General features: G+C 45.2%; 1 protein-coding gene and 1 non-coding gene across 2 annotated transcripts in view; one reads left to right on the forward strand and one right to left on the reverse strand.

Annotated features, from left to right (window-relative positions):
* Positions 1-5,017: 5,017 nt before the first annotated feature.
* Positions 5,018-5,092, reverse strand: trnat-ugu (transfer RNA threonine (anticodon UGU)). The gene has a single exon. It is a non-coding gene; the product is annotated as a tRNA-Thr (tRNA).
* Positions 5,093-16,704: 11,612 nt separating this feature from the next.
* Positions 16,705-20,605, forward strand: part of castor1 (cytosolic arginine sensor for mTORC1 subunit 1) — a 34,322-nt gene continuing 30,421 nt past the window's right edge. Inside the window, exon 1 of the mRNA XM_014171237.3 lies at positions 16,705-17,027. Coding sequence (XP_014026712.1) covers positions 16,915-17,027 — 113 coding nt within the window. The 5' untranslated portion in view covers positions 16,705-16,914. The remainder of the gene's footprint in view (positions 17,028-20,605) is intronic.

Genomic DNA, 20,605 nt, shown 5'->3' on the forward strand with positions numbered 1-20,605 from the left:
GGCGTCGCAGGTCTTCTAGCCATCATCGATCTACTTTTCATTTTCCATTTGTTTTGTCTTGTCTTCTCACACACCTGGTCTCAATTTCCCTCATTACATGTTGTGTATTTAACCCTCTGTTCCCCCCATGTCTTTGTGCAGAATTGTTTGTTGTAAATGCTTGTGCACATATTTACTGGTGCGCATCGGGTTTTTTTGTGCCCATATTCTGTTGTATTTTTATGCCGTTGGTTTTTTGGATTAAACTGCTCCGGCTACTACCTAGTTCTACTCTCCTGCGTCTGACTTCCCTGCCATCAGTTACGCACCCCTTTACAGATATGACAGTGTGGGAACACTAACCCTAACCCTATAAAAGATGTGTATCAATTTAACCTTTTGTTTTTTGAAAATTATTTATCGCTGATATAAAAGATAAGGTCCTTATGCTTCCAAAAACGTATCGCAAGCGATGCGTGTTCATGATCAGACCGAGCATCAGGGCTCATAATCCCTTTCCTGCAGTCAATGACCAAAAGTGCCCTCTTTGGCCTCATGGTTGAAATGTTATTAATATTTTTCATAATTTTATCATTAATAAAGGCGATTTTTTTTTTTAACAATGTGTGCAAGGTGTATACTTTTGTTTCAAAGTAGATTTGTTTAACAATACCAATAATCCCCCTGTTTGACCCTGATTTAGCCCACTGCATTAAAAGGTTAACAAAACTACCCTGTACAGATCGCAGGCTAGCTGTCAAGTTGCAGGTCGTAAGGTAAAGGGAAACTTTACTTGGAACTTGGAAGTTTTAAATGCTTACATGTTACCTAAATCTTACAAAGTGCAATTAAATACTTTGAGGTTATGAACAGAACCCCAATTATTGTATTTACTTTGAATCGTAACCTAATTATAAGGGTGCTCAGTGTCCAACAAATAATGGTCTATTGAATGTGTAGGCAATATTGAATCTAATAATTAAGGTACAAGGAATGAAAGGAGGGTACAGTACAAGTACAATAGCAGTGCAGTGGATTAGCGCAGTTTCGCGGGGGTAATTTTGGGGGGGTAAAACAGCTAGACTGAACAAAAATAGAAATGCAACATGTAAAGTGTTGTTCCTATGTTTCATGAGCTGAAATAATAGATCCCAGAAATGTTCCATATGCACAAAAATATTATTTCTCTCAAATGTTGTGCACAAACTCCAATCCAAAGTTAAATCTAGCCTCCATCACTCATGCTGTCAAACATACCCTCGTAAAACTGACTATCCTACCAATCCATGACTTCGGCGAAGTCATTTACAAAATAGCCTCCAACACTCTACTCAGCAAATTGGATGCAGTCTATCACAGTGCCATCTGCTTTGTCACCAAAGCCCCATATACTACCCACCACTGCGACCTGTATGCTCTTGTTTGCTGGTCCTCGCTACATATTTATCGCCAAACCCACTGGTTCCAGGTCGTCTACAAGTCTGCTAGGTAAAACCCCGCCTTATCTCAGCTCACTGGTCACCATAGCAACACCCACCCGTAGCACATGCTCCAGCAGGTATATTTCACTAAGTCAGCACCTTCTTTGGCCGCCTTTCCTTTCAGTTCTCTGCTGCCAATGACTGGAAGGAATTGCAAAAATTACTGAAGCTGGAGACTTATATCTCCCTCACTAAATTTAAGCGTCAGGTGTCAGAGCAGCTTACCGATCGCTGCAGCTGTACACAGCCCATCTGTAAATAGTCCATCCAACCAAATATCTACCTCATCCCCATATTTGTTTTTGTCTTTCTGCTCTTTTGCACACCAGTATTCTCTACTTGCACATCCTCACCTGCACATATCACTCCAGTGTAAATTGCTAAACTGTAATTACTTCGCCACTATTGGCCTATTTATTGCCTTACCTCCTTACTTCATTTTGCACACACTGTATACAGGTTTTTCTATTGTGTTATTGGCTGTACGTTTCTTTATCCCATGTGTAACTCTGTGTTGTTTTTGTCACACTGCTTTGCTTTATCTTGGCCAGATCGCAGTTGTAAATGAGAACTTGTTCTCAACTGGCCTACCTGGTTAAATAAAGGTGAAATAAAATAAATACATAAATTCTACTATTGCAACTTTCAAGAGTAAAAAGCCGGAATGAGTTCCACATTTTTTAAAATTCAATATTATTATTTATTTAAATAAATTTTTTGGGGGGGGGGGGACAACCAAGCCCACCATAGGTGCACACCACACAGTTTGGGAACCACTGCTCTAGAGGGGCGATTCAGGGTCAAACATAACCTAATTTGTACAGCAAATTATACTGAATTGGATTCAATTTGCCTTAGTGCACAGCATAGCCTCTGTTTGACATTTCATCATATCGCTCAGTGAAATTATTATTCTAATTTAATGCATATTTCACCGAGGGACCTACAGGAAAATAATTGCAGCACCAACATGGCTAAATAAAGCGAACATTTCTAATTACATGACAAAAATGTATTTTTCATTTCTACTTCTCATTTTACATTCATGTTGTTCTTTTTGAGCAATTATTTGTTGATTTTTGATTGTCTCAGAAAGGCCTACAGTTGCAAGTATCTTTGATAGTTTGTTAGTTTGTGCTCTGACCAGTGTCTGTCAGTAGCTTTGTTCAACTTGACATTGGAATTACACCAGGAAAATTGGGTTGGAAAGATGATGATCCTAAAATAGTCCATTTAAAATGATTGCAGAGGCAATAACACATGAGTCCAATAAATACTGTACAGAGGAAGCTGATGAGTATGTGATATGATTTTTTTAATAGCCTAATGTCCACCCACCAATATTCAGACTGTTATTCTGTTCCTTTCTCTCTCAGTTCACAATGTCAAGACTGAGTGTCTGCAGGCATATAAGATTCATTTTTCGTTGTTTCTCCTGTGTGCTGTAAATGCTAACGGACTCCTCTCTTGGCCATTCATATGTCTTTCACTGACTTGACTTCACAGTAGAGGGTGATACAGACATATCCCACTACCTGTGGATAATGTGTCTTTTGACCTTTTCCTGTGAACTCAGGGCTGAGGTGCAGAGCAAGCTCCACTTAGACCAGGACTATCCATGTGAGGTGGTGGGGAGCTGGAATACCTGGTACGGGGACCAAGACCAAGCTGGTAAGTAGTGACAGAAACAGTCAATTCAGGTGTCAGTGCAATTTCAAATGAGGCAGTGAAATCTCATGAAAACCTAATCTTAACATTATCCAATGTTTTCTTTTAATGTAATCGAAAGTTATCTTATGTTAACCCTGATCTAATATTAGTAGTTATCACATACCTTTTCGTGGCTATAGGCGGACCTCTTGTACAGTGATGACACTCAATTTTCTCTCTAGTCTAGCTTGGTCTAAATAGTTTGGCCAATGCAACAGTGACACCTGCTGGTTTGGTGTTACAGTGCACCTATGCGCTATTCAGCAGGCTACCCTGCATTGAACACTTAACCAAATTGAACAATAATCAAGTAGGGGTTTAAAAAATATATTTGAACAAATACTTCTATTTGGATAAACCAATACCACAATGTATCATTCAAAATACATATCAAGTGATATCAAATATAACTTTTTGTAAGAGTATCCTGTCATTGTTTTACAACCTGGACACATACCATAGTAAATTCAAATCCGGGACACTCAAATTAGTTAGATAAGTTATGTTTGGTATGGTATGTAAGTAATTTGTGGATGTCTATCATCGATTTCGTATATGTTATGAATAACAATTTGTATGATATGTTACAATTACAAGTTGCCTGATATGTTACAAATTGCAATTCGTTCAATATGTTACGAATTTCAATACATATGATATGTTACGAATTCCAATTTGTTGGAGCTAACGTTAGCTAGTTGGCTAACGCTAATGTTAGCTAGGTGGCTAACGTTACTTAGGCTGGTGGTTAGGGTTAAGGTTAGGGGAAGGGTTAGCTAACATGCTAAGTAGTTTCAGAATAGCTAAAAAGTAGTAAGTAGTTGCAAAGTTGCCCGTGATGAGTATCGAACGCATAACTTTTGGGTTGCTAGACGTTCGTGTTATACGATCAACCAAATATCCACCCTCCCTCTAGCTTTTGCCTTAAGTAACCTTCATTCTAATGTAACCATTCCAAACTTAACATATCATACTAGAGGGGTTGAGTTAAATGCGGAAGACACATCTCAGTTGAATACATTCAGTTGGACAACTGACTAGGTGCCCCCCTTTCCCCTAATTTGACTGTCCCGGATTTTCATTTACTATGTTATGTCTATGATGAACTTCATACAGGTCTCCTACCTGTGAGAATAACCCTCCAACTGCCTCGTCATTCTCCTTTCTGTATTTGATCGTCCGTGCCTTAGCAAGATTATTAATAAATACAGTTAATATTGGACAAATTTGACATGCTAGTGAAACATTTACTGGTTAGGTATTGTGTACATAAATTACATGCATTTTGATAAACTGCACCTGTATTTCAAACAAAGAGTAGTTGAGGTCTCATCAAAGTCTTACCAATGAATCCCTCATTCGATCATTGTTCCAGGCTGAAATAGAGACACACAACAATGACATCATTAGAGATGATGATACTAAAGTATGAAGACAGACAGAGATTTGAACTTCATAACCACCTGTGGCCTTTCTACACTGAATGCAACAGCATCAGATTCACACACCATACTCATTGACAGTCAGGCACTGCAATCCAAACATACAGTACTGTAAACAATGGAGTGTGAGGCAGGCCTACATACGCATTACATACACAGTTAAGTCAGACCTGTTGGTTTTGTTTGAAGATAGATGTTTATCTTCTTGGGTATGTTCTCTATGACCATAGATTGTATATGTCTCTGGGTCTAGGCAGGCTGATGATGGTAGTGGCAATGTAGATAATATATTTTACATTTTAGTCATTTAGCAGACACTCTTATCCAGAGCGACTTACAGTAGTGAATGCATACATTTGATACATTTTCATTTCATGCATTTTTTTTAAATGTTTTATTTCTACTGGCCCCCCGTGGGAATCGAATCCACAACCCTGGCGTTACAAACACCATGCTCTACCAACTGAGCCACAGGGAAGCTATATATATCTATATATACTGCTCAAAAAAATAAAGGGAACACTTAAACAACACAATGTAACTCCAAGTCAATCACACTTCTGTGAAATCAAACTGTCCACTTAGGAAGCAACACTGACAGCCCTCCATGTGCTCGCCAGAGGTAGCCTGACTGCCATTAGGTACCGAGATGAGATCCTCAGACCCCTTGTGAGACCATATGCTGGTGCGGTTGGCCCTGGGTTCCTCCTAATGCAAGACAATGCTAGACCTCATGTGGCTGGAGTGTGTCAGCAGTTCCTGCAAGAGGAAGGCATTGATGCTATGGACTGGAGCGCCCGTTCCCCAGACCTGAATCCAATTGAGCACATCTGGGACATCATGTCTCGCTCCATCCACCAACGCCACGTTGCACCACAGACTGTCCAGGAGTTGGCGGATGCTTTAGTCCAGGTCTGGGAGGAGATCCCTCAGGAGACCATCCGCCACCTCATCAGGAGCATGCCCAGGCGTTGTAGGGAGGTCATACAGGCATGTGGAGGCCACACACACTACTGAGCCTCATTTTGACTTGTCTTAAGGACATTACATCAAAGTTGGATCAGCCTGTAGTGTGGTTTTCCACTTTAATTTTGAGTGTGACTCCAAATCCAGACCTCCATGGGTTTATGAATTGGATTTCCATTGATGATTTTTGTGTGATTTTGTTGTCAGCACATTCAACAATGTAAAGAAAAAGTATTTAATAAGATTATTTCATTCATTCAGATCTAGGATGTGTTATTTTAGTGTTCCCTTTATTTTTTTGAGCAGTGTATATCTATATACCAAATCAATTGAAAAGAAAAGATTGTGCACATAGCTGGACTACTTTTCTTATTTACTGTAGATGGTTGATGAAGCAATGGACTTACATTTTCTCACATCATTCACATAAAAAATAAGAAAAGATGCTGTGCTTTATCATGACATTAAGTTATCAAAACGACTGACAGATATGTTCATACTTATCCATGTGTACTAATATCTCTGTATGTCATTAGTTAATCTCTGTCACGATTCCCACCGACGGTGGCGCCCCCTCCTGCTCGGGTGGCGCTCGGCGGTCGTCGTCACCGGCCTATTAGCTGCCACCGATTCCCTTTTGCTTTTCCCTTTTTTTATTTTGTGACACCTGTGGTCAATTAGCCATTAGAGGGGCTATTTAGTTTAGCTGGCCCGCTCCTGTTCGTGCGGGATTAATGATTGTTTCTTGTGTGACGGCTTGTGTTCATGTCGACGTTGTTGTACGCCGCATGTATTTTTCTCCCCTGTGTGTGGGAACATTTGTTTTTTTTTGGTGAGTGTATATTAAAAACACCACTACCCTGTGTTCGCTGGTTCCTGCGCCTCATTCCTCCTCCACAATTACCAAGCCTTAACAGAATCCCGCACCACGATAGAAGGCATGGAATCAGCGGGAGCAGCGGCCACTCCTCTGCCCTCGATGGAGGAACGCGTACTCCACCACACGACAGTCCTCCATTGCATCGGATCGGCAATGGACCAGATGATGGAGAGGATGGACAGATGGGAGAGAAGTGGTATCCTCTCTCCACCTCCACCTGCCCCGATACAGCCATCTTCGCCTCCCATGACGTCTGGCTCTGGCGCGCTTCGTCTGGCGCTCCCGAGGGAGTACGATGGGGCGGCGGCTGGGTGCCAGGGGTTTTTGCTCCAGCTTGAGCTGTACCTGGCCACCGTTAGACCTGCTCCCACGGGGGAGGAGAGCGTGAGTGCCCTCGTTTCCTGCCTGACGGGCAGAGCTCTGGAGTGGGCTAATGTGGTCTGGAACGGTCCAGACTCGGCGAGGGACCACTACCCGGAGTTCACCGCTTTCGGGCCGTGTTCGACCACCCTCCGGAAGGAAGAGCGGCGGGTGAACGGCTGTTCCACCTCAGGCAGGAGACGAGGAGTGCCCAGGACTTCGCGCTGGACTTCAGGACCTTGGCTGCTGGGGCGGGGTGGAACGACAGGGCCCTCATAGACCACTACCGCTGCAGTCTCCGGGCGGACGTCCGCAGGGAGCTGGCCTGTCGGGACACAGCTCTGTCCCTGGACGAACTGATAGATATGTCCATACGACTGGACAACTTGCTGGCTGCCCGCGGGCGTTCGGAGAGGGTCCTGCCCGTTCCACCCCCGTGCACCCCCGCCCCTACCCCTATGGAGGTAGGGGGGGCCGTGCCAAGGGGCACCGGAGGAGGTGGCTCCTCCTGCACCAGCTGTGGTCGGAGAGGACACACGGCCGACCGGTGCCGGAGGAGCCAGTCTGGGAGTCGAGATGGTAGGCAGAACACTTCACCCAGAACCCCCTGTTGGTCATGTGTTTTTACCTGTTTTGTTTACTAAATTTTTTCCCTCTTCCCAGCATAGGGCGCTAGTCGATTCAGGCGCAGCTGGGAATTTTATGGACCGTGGACTTGCCATTAAGCTGGGCATTCCGCGGGTGCCGATAGATTCTCCTTTCCCCGTGCACTCCCTAGATAGCCGACCATTAGGGTCAGGGCTAGTCAGGGAGTCTACGGTGCCACTGGACATGGTAACGCTGGGGAATCATAAGGAACGCATTCGTTTTTTCCTTATTGACTCGCCTGCGTTTCCGGTGGTGCTGGGGGTCCCCTGGCTGGCTGGTCACAATCCCCGTATTTCGTGGAAACAGGGGGTTCTCCAGGGGTGGTCAGAGGAGTGTTCAGGTAGGTGCCTAGGAGTTTCCATAGGTGCCACGTCGGTGGAGAGTCCAGACCAGGTGTCCACCGTGCGCATTCCCCCCGAATACGCCGATTTGGCGATCGCTTTTTGTAAAAAGAGGGCGACTAAATTACCACCTCATCGACAGGGGGATTGTGCGATAGATCTCCAGGTTAACGCTGCGCTTCCCAGGAGTCACGTGTACCCCTTGTCACAGGAGGAGACGGCGGCTATGGAGACATATGTCACGGAATCCCTGGGACAGGGGTACATTCGGCCCTCCATCTCACCCGCTTCCTCGAGTTTCTTTTTTGTGAAGAAAAAGGAGGGAGGTCTGCGTCCGTGCATTGATTACCGAGGTCTAAACGCTATTACGGTGGGGTTTAGTTACCCACTACCTCTCATCGCTACGGCGGTGGAATCATTTCACGGAGCGCAGTTCTTCACAAAACTGGATCTCAGGAGCGCGTATAACCTGGTGCGTATCAAGAAGGGAGACGAGTGGAAAACCGCCTTTAGTACCACATCGGGCCATTATGAGTACCTCGTCATGCCGTATGGGTTGAAAAATGCTCCAGCCGTCTTTCAATCCTTTGTTGACGAGATTCTCAGGGACCTGCACGGGCAGGGCGTGATTGTATATATCGATGACATTCTGATATATTCCGCCACCCGCTCCGCGCATGTGTCCCTGGTGCGCAAGGTGCTTGGCAGACTGCTGAAGCATGACCTATACGTTAAGGCTGAGAAGTGTGAGTTTTCCAAACGAGCCGTCTCCTTTCTGGGTTATCGCATTTCCACCACGGGGGTGGTGATGGAGTGTGACCGCGTTAAGGCCGTGCGTAATTGGCTGACTCCAACCACGGTGAAGGAGGTGCAGCGGTTTTTAGGCTTTGCCAATTACTACCGGAGGTTTATCCGGGGTTTTGGCCAGGTAGCGGCTCCCATTACCTCACTGCTGAAGGGGGGGCCGGTGCGTTTGCGATGGTCGACGGAGGCGGACGGAGCCTTCAAGAAATTGAAGACGCTGTTCACCGACGCACCCGTGTTGGCGCACCCGGACCCGTCTTTAGCGTTCGTAGTGGAGGTGGACGCATCCGAGGCTGGGGTGGGTGCCGTGCTATCACAGCGCTCGGGTGCGCCATTGAAACTCCGCCCCTGCGCTTTCTTTTCGAAGAAGCTCAGTTCGGCGGAGCGTAACTACGATGTGGGGGACAGGGAGTTGCTAGCAGTGGTTAAAGCTTTGAGGGTGTGGCGGCACTGGCTTGAGGGGGCTAAACACCCCTTTCTCATCTGGACCGACCACCGAAACCTGGAGTACATCCGGGCAGCGAGGAGACTGAATCCACGTCAGGCGAGGTGGGCCATGTTCTTCGCCCGGTTTAGGTTTACCATCTCCTATAGACCGGGTTCCCTAAATACTAAGGCCGACGCGCTGTCCCGTCTCTATGACACGGAGGACCGGCCCATCGATCCAACTCCCATCATTCCAGCGTCTAGGCTGGTGGCACCTGTGGTATGGGAGGTGGACGCGGACATCGAGCGGGCATTGGTGTTGGAACCTGCGCCTGCGCAGGTGCCCGTGGGGCGCATGTATGTGCCGCTCGGTGTTCGTGATCGTTTGATTCGGTGGGCGCACACGCTACCTACTGCGGGTCATCCTGGTGAGGCGAGGACAGTGGGGAGTCTAAGGGGGAAGTACTGGTGGCCCACCTTAGCTAAGGACGTGAGGGCCTATGTCTCTTCCTGTTCGGTGTGTGCCCAGAGTAAGGCTCCTAGGCATCTACCAAGAGGGAAGTTACAGCCCCTCCCCGTTCCACAACGACCATGGTCGCACCTGTCCATTGACTTCCTGACAGATCTTCCCCCCTCTCAGGGGAACACGGCGATTCTGGTGGTTGTGGATCGGTTCTCTAAGTCCTGCCGTCTCCTCCCATTGCCCGGTCTCCCTACGGCCCTGCAGACTGCGGAGGCCCTATTTACCCACGTCTTCCGGCACTACGGGGTGCCGGAGGACATTGTCTCTGATCGAGGTTCCCAGTTCACATCCAGGGTCTGGAGAGCGTTTATGGAGCGGCTGGGGGTCTCGGTCAGTTTGACCTCCGGTTATCACCCCGAGAGCAATGGGCAGGCGGAGAGGGTGAACCAGGAGGTGGGCAGGTTCCTGAGGTCGTATTGCCAGGACCGGCCAGGGGAGTGGGCGAGGTATATTCCCTGGGCTGAGTTAGCCCAGAACTCACTTCGCCACTCCTCTACTAACATATCACCCTTTCAGTGTGTGTTAGGTTACCAGCCGGTCCTGGCACCATGGCACCGGAGTCAGACCGAGGCTCCTGCGGTGGAGGACTGGGTCCAGCACTCCAAGGAGACCTGGAGAGCCGTCCAGGACTCACTAAAGGAGGCCAGTGCGCGGCAGAAGAGGAGTGCTGACCGCCACCGCAGTGAGGCGCCCGTGTTCGCACCGGGTGACAGGGTCTGGCTCTCGACCCGGAACCTGCCCCTCCGCGTGCCCTGCCGGAAGCTGGGGCCACAGTGTGTGGGGCCCTTCAAAGTCCTGAGGAGGATAAACGAGGTGTGTTATCGGTTGCAACTCCCTTCCTATTACCGTATTAACCCCTCGTTTCATGTGTCTCTCCTCAGGCCGGTGGTAGCTGGTCCCCTTCACGAAGATGAGGTGCCGGAGGTCCCTCCGCCCCCTCTGGACATCGGGGGGTCCCCGGCGTACAGCGTAAGGGCCATTCTGGACTCGCGACGCCGGGCGAGGGGCCTACAGTACCTCGTGGACTGGGAGGGGTACGGCCCGGAGGAGAGGTGCTGGGTGCCGGCGGCGGACGTCCTGGACCCATCTATGTTGAGGGAGTTCCACCACCTCCGTCCGGATCGCCCTGCCCCTCGCCCTCCGGGTCGACCTCGAGGCCGGTGTCGGCGCGCTGCGGGAGCCGCGCGTCAGGAGGGGGGTACTGTCACGATTCCCACCGACGGTGGCGCCCCCTCCTGCTCGGGTGGCGCTCGGCGGTCGTCGTCACCGGCCTATTAGCTGCCACCGATTCCCTTTTGCTTTTCCCTTTTTTTATTTTGTGACACCTGTGGTCAATTAGCCATTAGAGGGGCTATTTAGTTTAGCTGGCCCGCTCCTGTTCGTGCGGGATTAATGATTGTTTCTTGTGTGACGGCTTGTGTTCATGTCGACGTTGTTGTACGCCGCATGTATTTTTCTCCCCTGTGTGTGGGAACATTTGTTTTTTTTTGGTGAGTGTATATTAAAAACACCACTACCCTGTGTTCGCTGGTTCCTGCGCCTCATTCCTCCTCCACAATTACCAAGCCTTAACAATCTCTTCAGCTTATAAAGACCTCCAGTCCAGAGACGAGACCAGAAACACTTTCTTGCTGAAGGAGGGATGGGATTCTAGTGTGTATTAATTACACAGGTAGGAGAGAACACACACACACACACACCTCAGAATTCTTTTTAGTTTTATTTCCCTTTAGTTAACCAGGTAGGCAGGTTGAGAACAAGTTCTCATTTACAACTGCGACCTGGCCAAGATAAAGCATAGCAGTGCGACACAAACAACAACACAGAGTTACACATGGAATAAACAAACATACAGTCAATAATACAATAGAGAAAGTCTATATACAGTGTGTGCAAATGAGGTAGGATAAGGGGGGCGAGGAAATAAATAGGCCATCGTGGCAAAATTATTACAGTATGGCAAATTAAACACTGGGGTGATAGATGTGCAGAAGATGAGTGTGCAAGTAGCGGTACTGGGGTGCAAAGGAGCTAAATAAATAACAATATGGTGATGAGGTAGTTGGATGGGCTATTTACAGGTTAGCTATGTACAGGTGCAGTGAGAACGGCTGCTCTGACAGCTGGTGCTTAAAGCTATTGAGGGAGATATGAGTCTCCAGCTTCAGTGATTTTTGCAGTTCGTTCCAGTCATTGGCAGCAGAGAACTGGAAGGAAAGGTGGCCGAAGTAGGAATTGGCTTTGGGGGTGACCAGTGAAATATACCTGCTGGAGCGCGTGCTGCGGGTGGGTGCTGCTATGGTGACCAGTGAGCTGAGATAAGGCGGGGCTTTACCTAGCAACGTCTTATAGATGACCTGGAGCCAGTGGGTTTGGCGATGGATATGAAGAGAGTGCCAGCCAATGAGAGCATACAGGTCGCAGTGGTGGGTAGTATATGGGGCTTTGGTGACAAAACGGATGGCACTGTGATAGACTGCATCCAATTTGCTGAGTAGAGTGTTGGAGGCTATTTTGTAAATGACATCGCCGAAGTCAAGGATCAAGGATAGTCAGTTTTACTAGGGTATGTTTGGCAGCATGAGTGAAGGATGCATTGTTGCGAAATAGGAAGCCGATTCTAGATTTCATTTTGGATTGGAGATGCTTAATATGAGTCCGGAAGGAGAGTTTACAGTCTAACCACACACCTTGGTATTTGTAGTTGTCCACATATTCTAGGTCAGAACCGTCCAGAGTAGTGATGCTGGACGGGTGGGTAGGTCTGGGCAGCGATCGGTTGAAGAGCATGCCTTTAGTTTTGCTTGCATTTAAGAGCAGTTGGAGGCCACGGAAGGAGAGTTGTATGGCATTGAAGCTCGTCTGGAGGTTAGTTAACACAGTGTCCAAAGAAGGGCCAGAAGTATACAGAATGGTGTCGTCTGCGTAGAGGTGGATCAGAGAATCACCAGCAGCAAGAGCGACATCATTGATGTATACAGAGAAAACAGTCGGCCCGGGGATTGAACCCTGTGGCACCCCCCATAGAGACTGCCAGAGGTCCAGACAACAGGCCCTCCGATTTGACACACTGAACTCTGTCAGAGAAGTAGTTGGTGAACCAGGCTAGGCAGTCATTTGAGAAACCAAGGCTGTTGAGTCTGCCGATAAGAATGTGGTAATTGACAGAGTCAAAAGCCTTGGCCAGGTTGATGAATACAGCTGCACAGTATTGTCTCTTATCGATGGCAGTTATGATATTGTTTAGGTCCTTGAGCATGGCTGAGGTGCACCCATGACCAGCTCAGGCAATGAGGCAGTGATCGCTGAGATCCTGGTCGAAGACAGCAGAGGTGTATTTGGAGGGCAGGTTGGTTAACTATGAGGGTGCCCGTGTTTACGGATTTGGGGTTGTACCTGGTGGGTTCATTGATAATTTGTGTGAGATTGTGCTCAAGCTTAGATTGTTTAGGTCACCTAGCAGCACGGGCACTGAAGATAGATGGGGGGGGCTATCAATTCGCATATGGTGTCCAGGGCACAGCTGGGGGCAGAATGTGGTCTATAGCAAGTGGCAACGGTGAGAGACTTGTTTCTGGAGAGGTGGATTTTTAAAAGTAGAAGCTGAAATTGTTCGGGCACAGACCTGGATAGTAAGACAGAACTCTGCAGGCTATCCCTGCAGTAGATTGCAACTCCGCCCCCTTTGGCAGTTCTATGTTGTCGGAAAATGTTATAGTTAGGGATGGAAATTTCAGGGGTTTTGGTGGTCTTCCTAAGCCAGGATTCAGACACGACTAGGACATCCGGGTTGGCAGAGTGTGCTAGGGCAGTGAATAAAACAAACTTAGGGAGGAGACTTCTAATGTTAACATGCATGAATCCAAGGCTTTTTCTTTTACGGAAGTCAACAAATGAGAGCGCCTGGGGAATGGGAGTGGAGCTAGGCACTGCGGGGCCTGGATTAACCTCCACATCACCAGAGGAACAGAGGAGGAGTAGAATAAGGGTACGGCTAAAGGCTAAAAGACCTGGTCGTCTAGTACTTTCAGAACAGAGAGTAAAAGGAGCAGATTTCTGGGCAGGGTAGAATAGATTCAAGGCATAATATACAGACAGGGGTATGGTAGGATGTGAATACAGTGGGGGTAAACCTGTGCATAGGGTGACAATGAAAGAGATATTGTCTCTAGAAATATAATTTAAACCAGGTGATGTCACCGCATGTGTGGGAGGTGGAACTAAAGTGTTAACTAAGGCGTATTGAGCAGGGCTAGAGGCTCTACAGTGAAATAAGGCAATAATTACTAACCAAAACACCAATGGACAAGGCCTATTGACGTTAGGGAGAGGCATGCGTATCCGAGTGATCATAGGAGTCCAGTGAGTGGCTTCAGGCAGCTAGCGGGCCGGGGCTAGCAAGCTAGCAGAAGGGCCTTTGAGGGACGTCGCGACGGAAGAAAGTCTGTTGTGGCCCCTTCATGCTGTTACGTCAGCAGACGGATCAGCAGGGCTCCGTGTGGTAAACCAGGCCAATTGGCAAAATAGGTAGTGGCCAAAGAATTTGTCCGATGGGCCTCTTAAGCTAACAGTCCGATGTGCTCTAGACAGCTAGCGGGCCGCGGCTAGCAGGCTAGCGAATGGGCATTCAGGGGACGTCGCGACGGAGGAGCCAGTTGAGAGACCCCCTCGGGCGAATCACGTCGGTAGTCCAGTTGTGATGGGTCAGTGGGGGTCCAGGCCAGTCGGCAAAATAGGTATTGAAGCCCAAGGAGTGGCTGATGGACCTCTACGGCTAGCCGGGAGATGGGCTTTGCAGATGGGCCTAGCAAGGCTAGCTCCAGGCTAATTGGTTCTTGCTTCGGGACAGAGACATTAGCCAGGAGTGGCCACTCGGATAGCAGCTAGCTAGCTGCGGTGATCCAGGTGGGGGAAGACAAAAAGGTTCAGAGCTTGCAGTAGGAATCCGGAGATGTGGAGAAAAATAAGCCCGATTTGCTCAGGTTTGAGTCGCGCTGTGCAGACTGGCGAGAGTTGTCCGTGCTAAAGGTAGCTGATGACTGCTAGCAGTGGCTAGCTGACTACTAGCTAGTTAGCTGGCTAGCTGCTGTTGGAATGACAGGCTTGTGGGCAGTTAGTAAGTTAGTATTAATGTTAGTCATATAGGGCATACATGTAAATTGCTTCCGTCTGTTAGGATTAAGGTTGCAAAGCTACCGGTAATTTACCAAAGTTAACATGATCTAGGTAATCTATGGCAATCTATGGTCACTTTGTATTGTATTTTAATAACTTTTAATAAAATGTATTCATATATAGTATAACAATGTTTATATCTGTGTCCATATTGTCCATTCATTTCTAGTAGATAGACCATATGGTTCAAGAGAAAATAGCCGAATTAATGAAAAAGGCATCTAATCAATAATGGCATTATTTTATCTATAACTCTGTCACTAGTTTGGCCCCAAAACATTTTCAACAAAGACATACGGACATAGTAAAATCAATAAAAGTGTATAAAACAAATAAAGGACATTTCATGCTGAAACCCTCATATTAAACACCAGTGATATTCACTAAATTGTGATAATGTTTTATAACTTTGTCATTCTATTTTTTATTTTAAAATCATCTTATTAGATTGCTTTATATACTGTATATATTACATGTGATAAGGCCACACAGAGGGCCAGAGATTATTACAGACATCTGTGATAATTTGAAGTACGCAAAAAGGCCACTAGATGCCATCTGATAAGATTCCATATATTCCTTGAAAGTTACCAAAATTATGGCAATTTACTGGTAAACTTAGAAAGTTTACAGTAATATACCCTCCCTTTGCAACCCTAGTTAGGATAGACCAGAAATAAATGCATGCTTCAGATCAGACTGAAACTGACTGTGACCTCTGATCATAATTTCAGACCCTTTTATTTCATGATCATGTAATACTTTGTCTTGACATATAGAGTATAGGCTGCAACTGTCTTGTAAAGACAGACATAGCTTGATGTTAAGTCAAGGGGTATGAATACTTTCTGAAGGCACTGTACACACACACACTTTCACATTCACCAGTCCTCATGCTGCTGTAGGAGGACGGGCTCATTGTAATGGCTGTAATAGAATAGATGGAACGGAGTCAAACATGTGGTTTCCATGTGTTTGATACTATTCCATTCATCCCATTCCAACCATTACAATGAGCCCATTTGAACATGGATTATTAGAGGTTATGTAATATGTTTTTATTGATTATGTGTTTTGTCTTGTGCTAAATTATTTCATGTTCATCTATTGATCAACATTTGTTATGCATATTATTTGACCTGTGAATTTATTAAATATATGGAAACATGCTTTTGCAGTGATGGTATTGCAGACCCTGCCCCAGTATCTGCGCATTGGAGATGTGGATATGAGATGCCTCCTCTCTAATGCCCAGGAAGCTCTGATTCAAACTCCCATTAAACAGCTCTGCAAGCGTTATAATGTCAAAATATGTTTGTTACTCACAAAATATGGAGTTTCGCTGAGCAATTATCTTCATTTGCTCCCATTAAGGCCTGTATGTACTTCCAAAAAAGGTGTAAATAAAAATGTAGAAGTAACCGAAAAAATGTCTATTCAGCACCTTCATTCACTCATTACTGCCACACACAGGTTGGTTGTCTACAACAGCTCAATACATTGGAAGTGCCAAAGAGGCATTTTTATGGTAACTTGTACATTTTTATTTAGACCTTTTTTAGAAACACATCAGAGGTAACGGGAGTAAATGAAAGTTCAGCGAAACTCAATATTTGTTGAGTAAAGAACATATTTTGACATTGTAATGCTTTCAGAGCTGTCAAATGGGATTTTGAATCGGAGCTTCCATCTCACTCATTGTCAACATCTCAAACACACAGATACTGGCTCAAACACACAGATACTGGGACATGCAGACCCGAAGTTGCAAGCACTGTTCACTGTTCTAGAATTGTAAATGTTTTGGGGTTATGGATGTGATAAATAGGCTACTATGAATATCAGATAGGCCTATATTATATCTGTCACGTTTATTCATTTTATAATATATTAGCTTCCTCTGTAGCTTTAAGACCAGGGGGGCGTGTTATTATATGAGGCCGTGTCTTTTATTTGAATATAGAGTAGTTGAGTTGAGTGGAGTCGGATTGCGTAGCATGTTTTTCTCTTTATCGGTGACTGACTGATGCAAGACACAGTCCATCTAAACTACGGGCGTTTGTAATCCAAGGGAGTTAAATAACACAGTCAACATTAATTCATAAACTTTTTATTGGATCGTGCCTGGAACTAGAAAATCATTCAGACAGATTCAGGCAGGATTGCGCTATTCAGAACCATGGACTTACACATTCTGGATCACAGACTGCGAGTGACCAGCATTTGCAAAAATGGGCTGGTGAATTTCACTCACCCACTGATCAAACTCATATTTCTGCGGAAAAGAACAAGGTAAGATTATTTGTGTGAAGAGATCTGTTCATTTTAAGTCGTCCGCGATCCCAAAACGTGCAAAAAAGTATAATAATTTAAAAAACATTGCCAGGTCGGTGTTGTTGGCAGACTAACCCTTGATCATGACTCTGTGCCATTAGGCTACATTAAACATAAGGGTCATTGGAAGAAGGCATCTTCTGTAGGATAAGTTTCGAGATCCCTGACGCTCGGTCTGAACATTCTTATACATGGCTTGCGGTACGGTTTTGCAAACATAAGGACCTTTCATATCAGCGATATATATTTTTTAAAGGTATAATTTATACACACCTTGATAGGGTTAGTGATCCCACCTGGCCATATCTACTTACATGTTACAGCGCTTGTTTATAGAAGACAAGAGGGTCCTAACACCTGTGTGTGAATTTAACTCGAAGTGTACTATAGTTTAATCGGATGGAGGCACCCATAGCTGTATAGATTTGTGTTACACTTTACTGTAGCAGTTTAAGTTTTTTTATTTGAAGGATTCTTTATTGCAGATGAAAGATAAGGGCCATATGTTTCGAAAGCCTTTACACATGCGATAATTAGTTAACGTCTCAAAACGTTAAGACACAACGGCAGGATTGTAGTTCACGTCAGGCAGTCCTGGGCTAAGGTAATGGCTGAGAACTGTAGGGAGAAAGCAAAATGCCGCCTAGAGTTTTCGAGAGGTAATGGCAGACACACATGCTAGCTTGGACCTGCTTGGACATGCACATATTTAGCAGATGTTATTGCGGGTGTAGCGAAATGCTTGTGTTACTAGCTCCAACATTGCAGTAGTATATAGGGTTGCAAAGGTTCGGAAACTTTCCGGTAAATTTCCTGAAATTTTCCACTTGGAAATTAAGCATGGGAATTTTGGTAATTTTGCTTAAATTCATCTAAAAAGTTAGCTTATAACAGTGAACCTTTTTGTGGGATACACAAGGCAAATCTTGGTCTTGTGGCATATTTTGGTTAAACTATCCCCAATTCAATGGAATTGCAAGCCTCTGCATGCACAGTGCATTCTTCCATCACATGTGCAGTGCACTCTTCCATCACATGTACAGCTGATTCTCAAGATCTTGCACACTAATGAGATGCTATTGAGCCCACACTACCACACTGTCTGAGCCAAGGACTACATGCTTTTTTACTGTATTGCAATCATCTAGCAGTATCTAACAGTGCTGTAGTATCTAAAACCGATTCACAACAATACGCACATCTAAAAGAATGGAATTAAGAAATATATAAATAGTAGATCGAGCAATGTCGGAGTGGCATTGACTAAAGTAGAATAGAATACAGTATATACATATGAGATGAGTAACGCAGTATGTAAACATTATTAAGGTGACTAGTGTTCCATTATTAATGTGGCAAGTGATTCCAAGTCTATGTATATAGGGCAGCAGCCTCTAAGGTGCAGGGTTGCATAACAGGGTGGAAGCTGACTAGTGATGGCTATTTAACAGTCTGATGGCCTTAAGATAGAAGCTGTTTTTCAGTCTCTCGGTCCCTGTACTGACCTCGCCTTCTGGATGATAACAGGGTGAACAGGCAGTGGATCGGGTGGTTGATGTCCTTGGTGATCTTTTTGGCCTTCCTGTGACATTGGGTGCTGTAGGTGTCCTGGAAGGCAGGTAGTTTGCCCCCGGTGACGCGTTGGGCAGACCGCACCACCTTCTGAAGAGCCCTGCGGTTGCGGGGGGTGCAGTTGCCGCACCAGGCGGTGATACAGCATGCTCTCAATTGTGCATCTGTAAAGGTTTGTGGATATTATGGATATTCTCTCACAGGACAGAACTGTGTAGAGTTTGCACAAATATTAATGTCTTAGCGCTTATTGCAGGACTTTGATTGTGGGAAATCACATTTCCAGTCAGTCTATTGTGTGTATTAGACATTCATATTTCACTGTATTAGCATCTAAAATATTAGCGTCTTAGGTATAGGCTGCCTAATTGGTTAAAATAAATGCTAACAAACAAAATAATACAATCAGCTGTTGGATACAGATAGCCTTTGGGTAATGTGATTAGCTCATCCACAAGACTCACCCTATATAGCCACCCACACTTCACTTTCCCTGTTCAGGTGTCTGTTCTCACATAATATGATGATGAAAGCACTTTACTTTCAATGGGACCTAATCACTTCTCCAAGGCTCCTGTCCTGACTTGACTGTATCCTAAAGACAAAGGCAGCTTTATGGAAGTATTCAGCTTTAACAACTGAATATAGTAGTTCAGCTTTTTAAGTGCCCTGAATGAATGGCGGCTGCAGTGGCAATTTTCTGCTGAGCCCTGCCTTTTTATTCTGTAATAGTTAATGACTTGGCCTGGCTTGCATATGCATCAGCCAGGAAAAAAGGATTAAACATCTGGCGTCTACTACAGTGAGTTCCAAAGGTATTGGGACAGTGACACAATTTTGGTTGTTTTGGCTCTGTACTCAGCACTTTAGGTTTGTAATGATACAGCTTTAATTTGAGGGTATTTTCATCCATATTGGGTGAACTGTTTAGAAATTACTGCACTTTTTGTACATAGTCCCTTCATTTTAGTGGACCAAAAGTATTGGGACAAATTGACTTGTGTATTAAAGTAGTCAAAAGTTTGGTATTTGTTCTCGTATTCCTAGCACGCAATGTAAAGTCACAAGTTTGATGTAGTCATTGCGTGCTAGGAATATGGGACCAAATACCAAACTTTTGACTACTTTAATACACAAGTGAATTTGTCCCAATACTTTTGGTCCCCTAATATGGAGGGACTATGTACAAAAAGTGCTGTAATAAAAAGATAACCCAATAAGGATGAAAATACCCTAAAATGAAAACTGACAGTCTGCACTTTGACCTCATATAGTCATTGTATCATTTCAAATCCAAAGTCCTGGAGTACAGAGCCAAAACAACAACTCAATTGTCACTGTCCCAATACGTTTGGAGTTCACTGTATATACAGTTGAAGTCGGAAGTTCACATTCATCTTAGCCAAATACATTTAAACTCAGTTTTTCACAATTACTGACATTTTTAATCCTAATAAAAAATTCCCTGTCTTAGGTCAGTTAGGATCACCACTTTTATTTTAAGAATGTGAAATGTCAGAATAATAGTAGAGAGAATGATTGATATATTTCAGCTTTTATTTCTTTCATCACATTCCCAGTGGGTCAGAAGTTTACATGCACTCAATTAGTATTTGGTAGCATTGCCTTTAAATTGTTTAACTTGGGTCAAACGTTTTGGGTAGCCTTCCACAAGCTTACCATAATAAATTGGGTGAATTTGGCCATTTCCTCCTGACAGAGCTGGTGTAACTGAGTTAGGTTTGTAGGCCTCCTTGTTCTCACACCCTTCAGTTCTGCCCACACATTTTCTATGGGATTGAGGTCAGGGCTTTGTGATACCTTGACTTTGTTGTCCTTAAGCCATTTTGCCACAAATTTGGAAGTATGCTTTGGGGTCATTGTCCATTTGGAAGACCCATTTGCGACCAAGCTTTAACTTCCTGACTGACGTCTTGAGATGCTGCTTCATTATATCCACATCA

This window comes from Salmo salar, chromosome 24 (assembly GCF_965601325.2).
Source record: "Salmo salar chromosome 24, fSalSal1, whole genome shotgun sequence".
Lineage (NCBI taxonomy): Eukaryota > Metazoa > Chordata > Actinopteri > Salmoniformes > Salmonidae > Salmo > Salmo salar.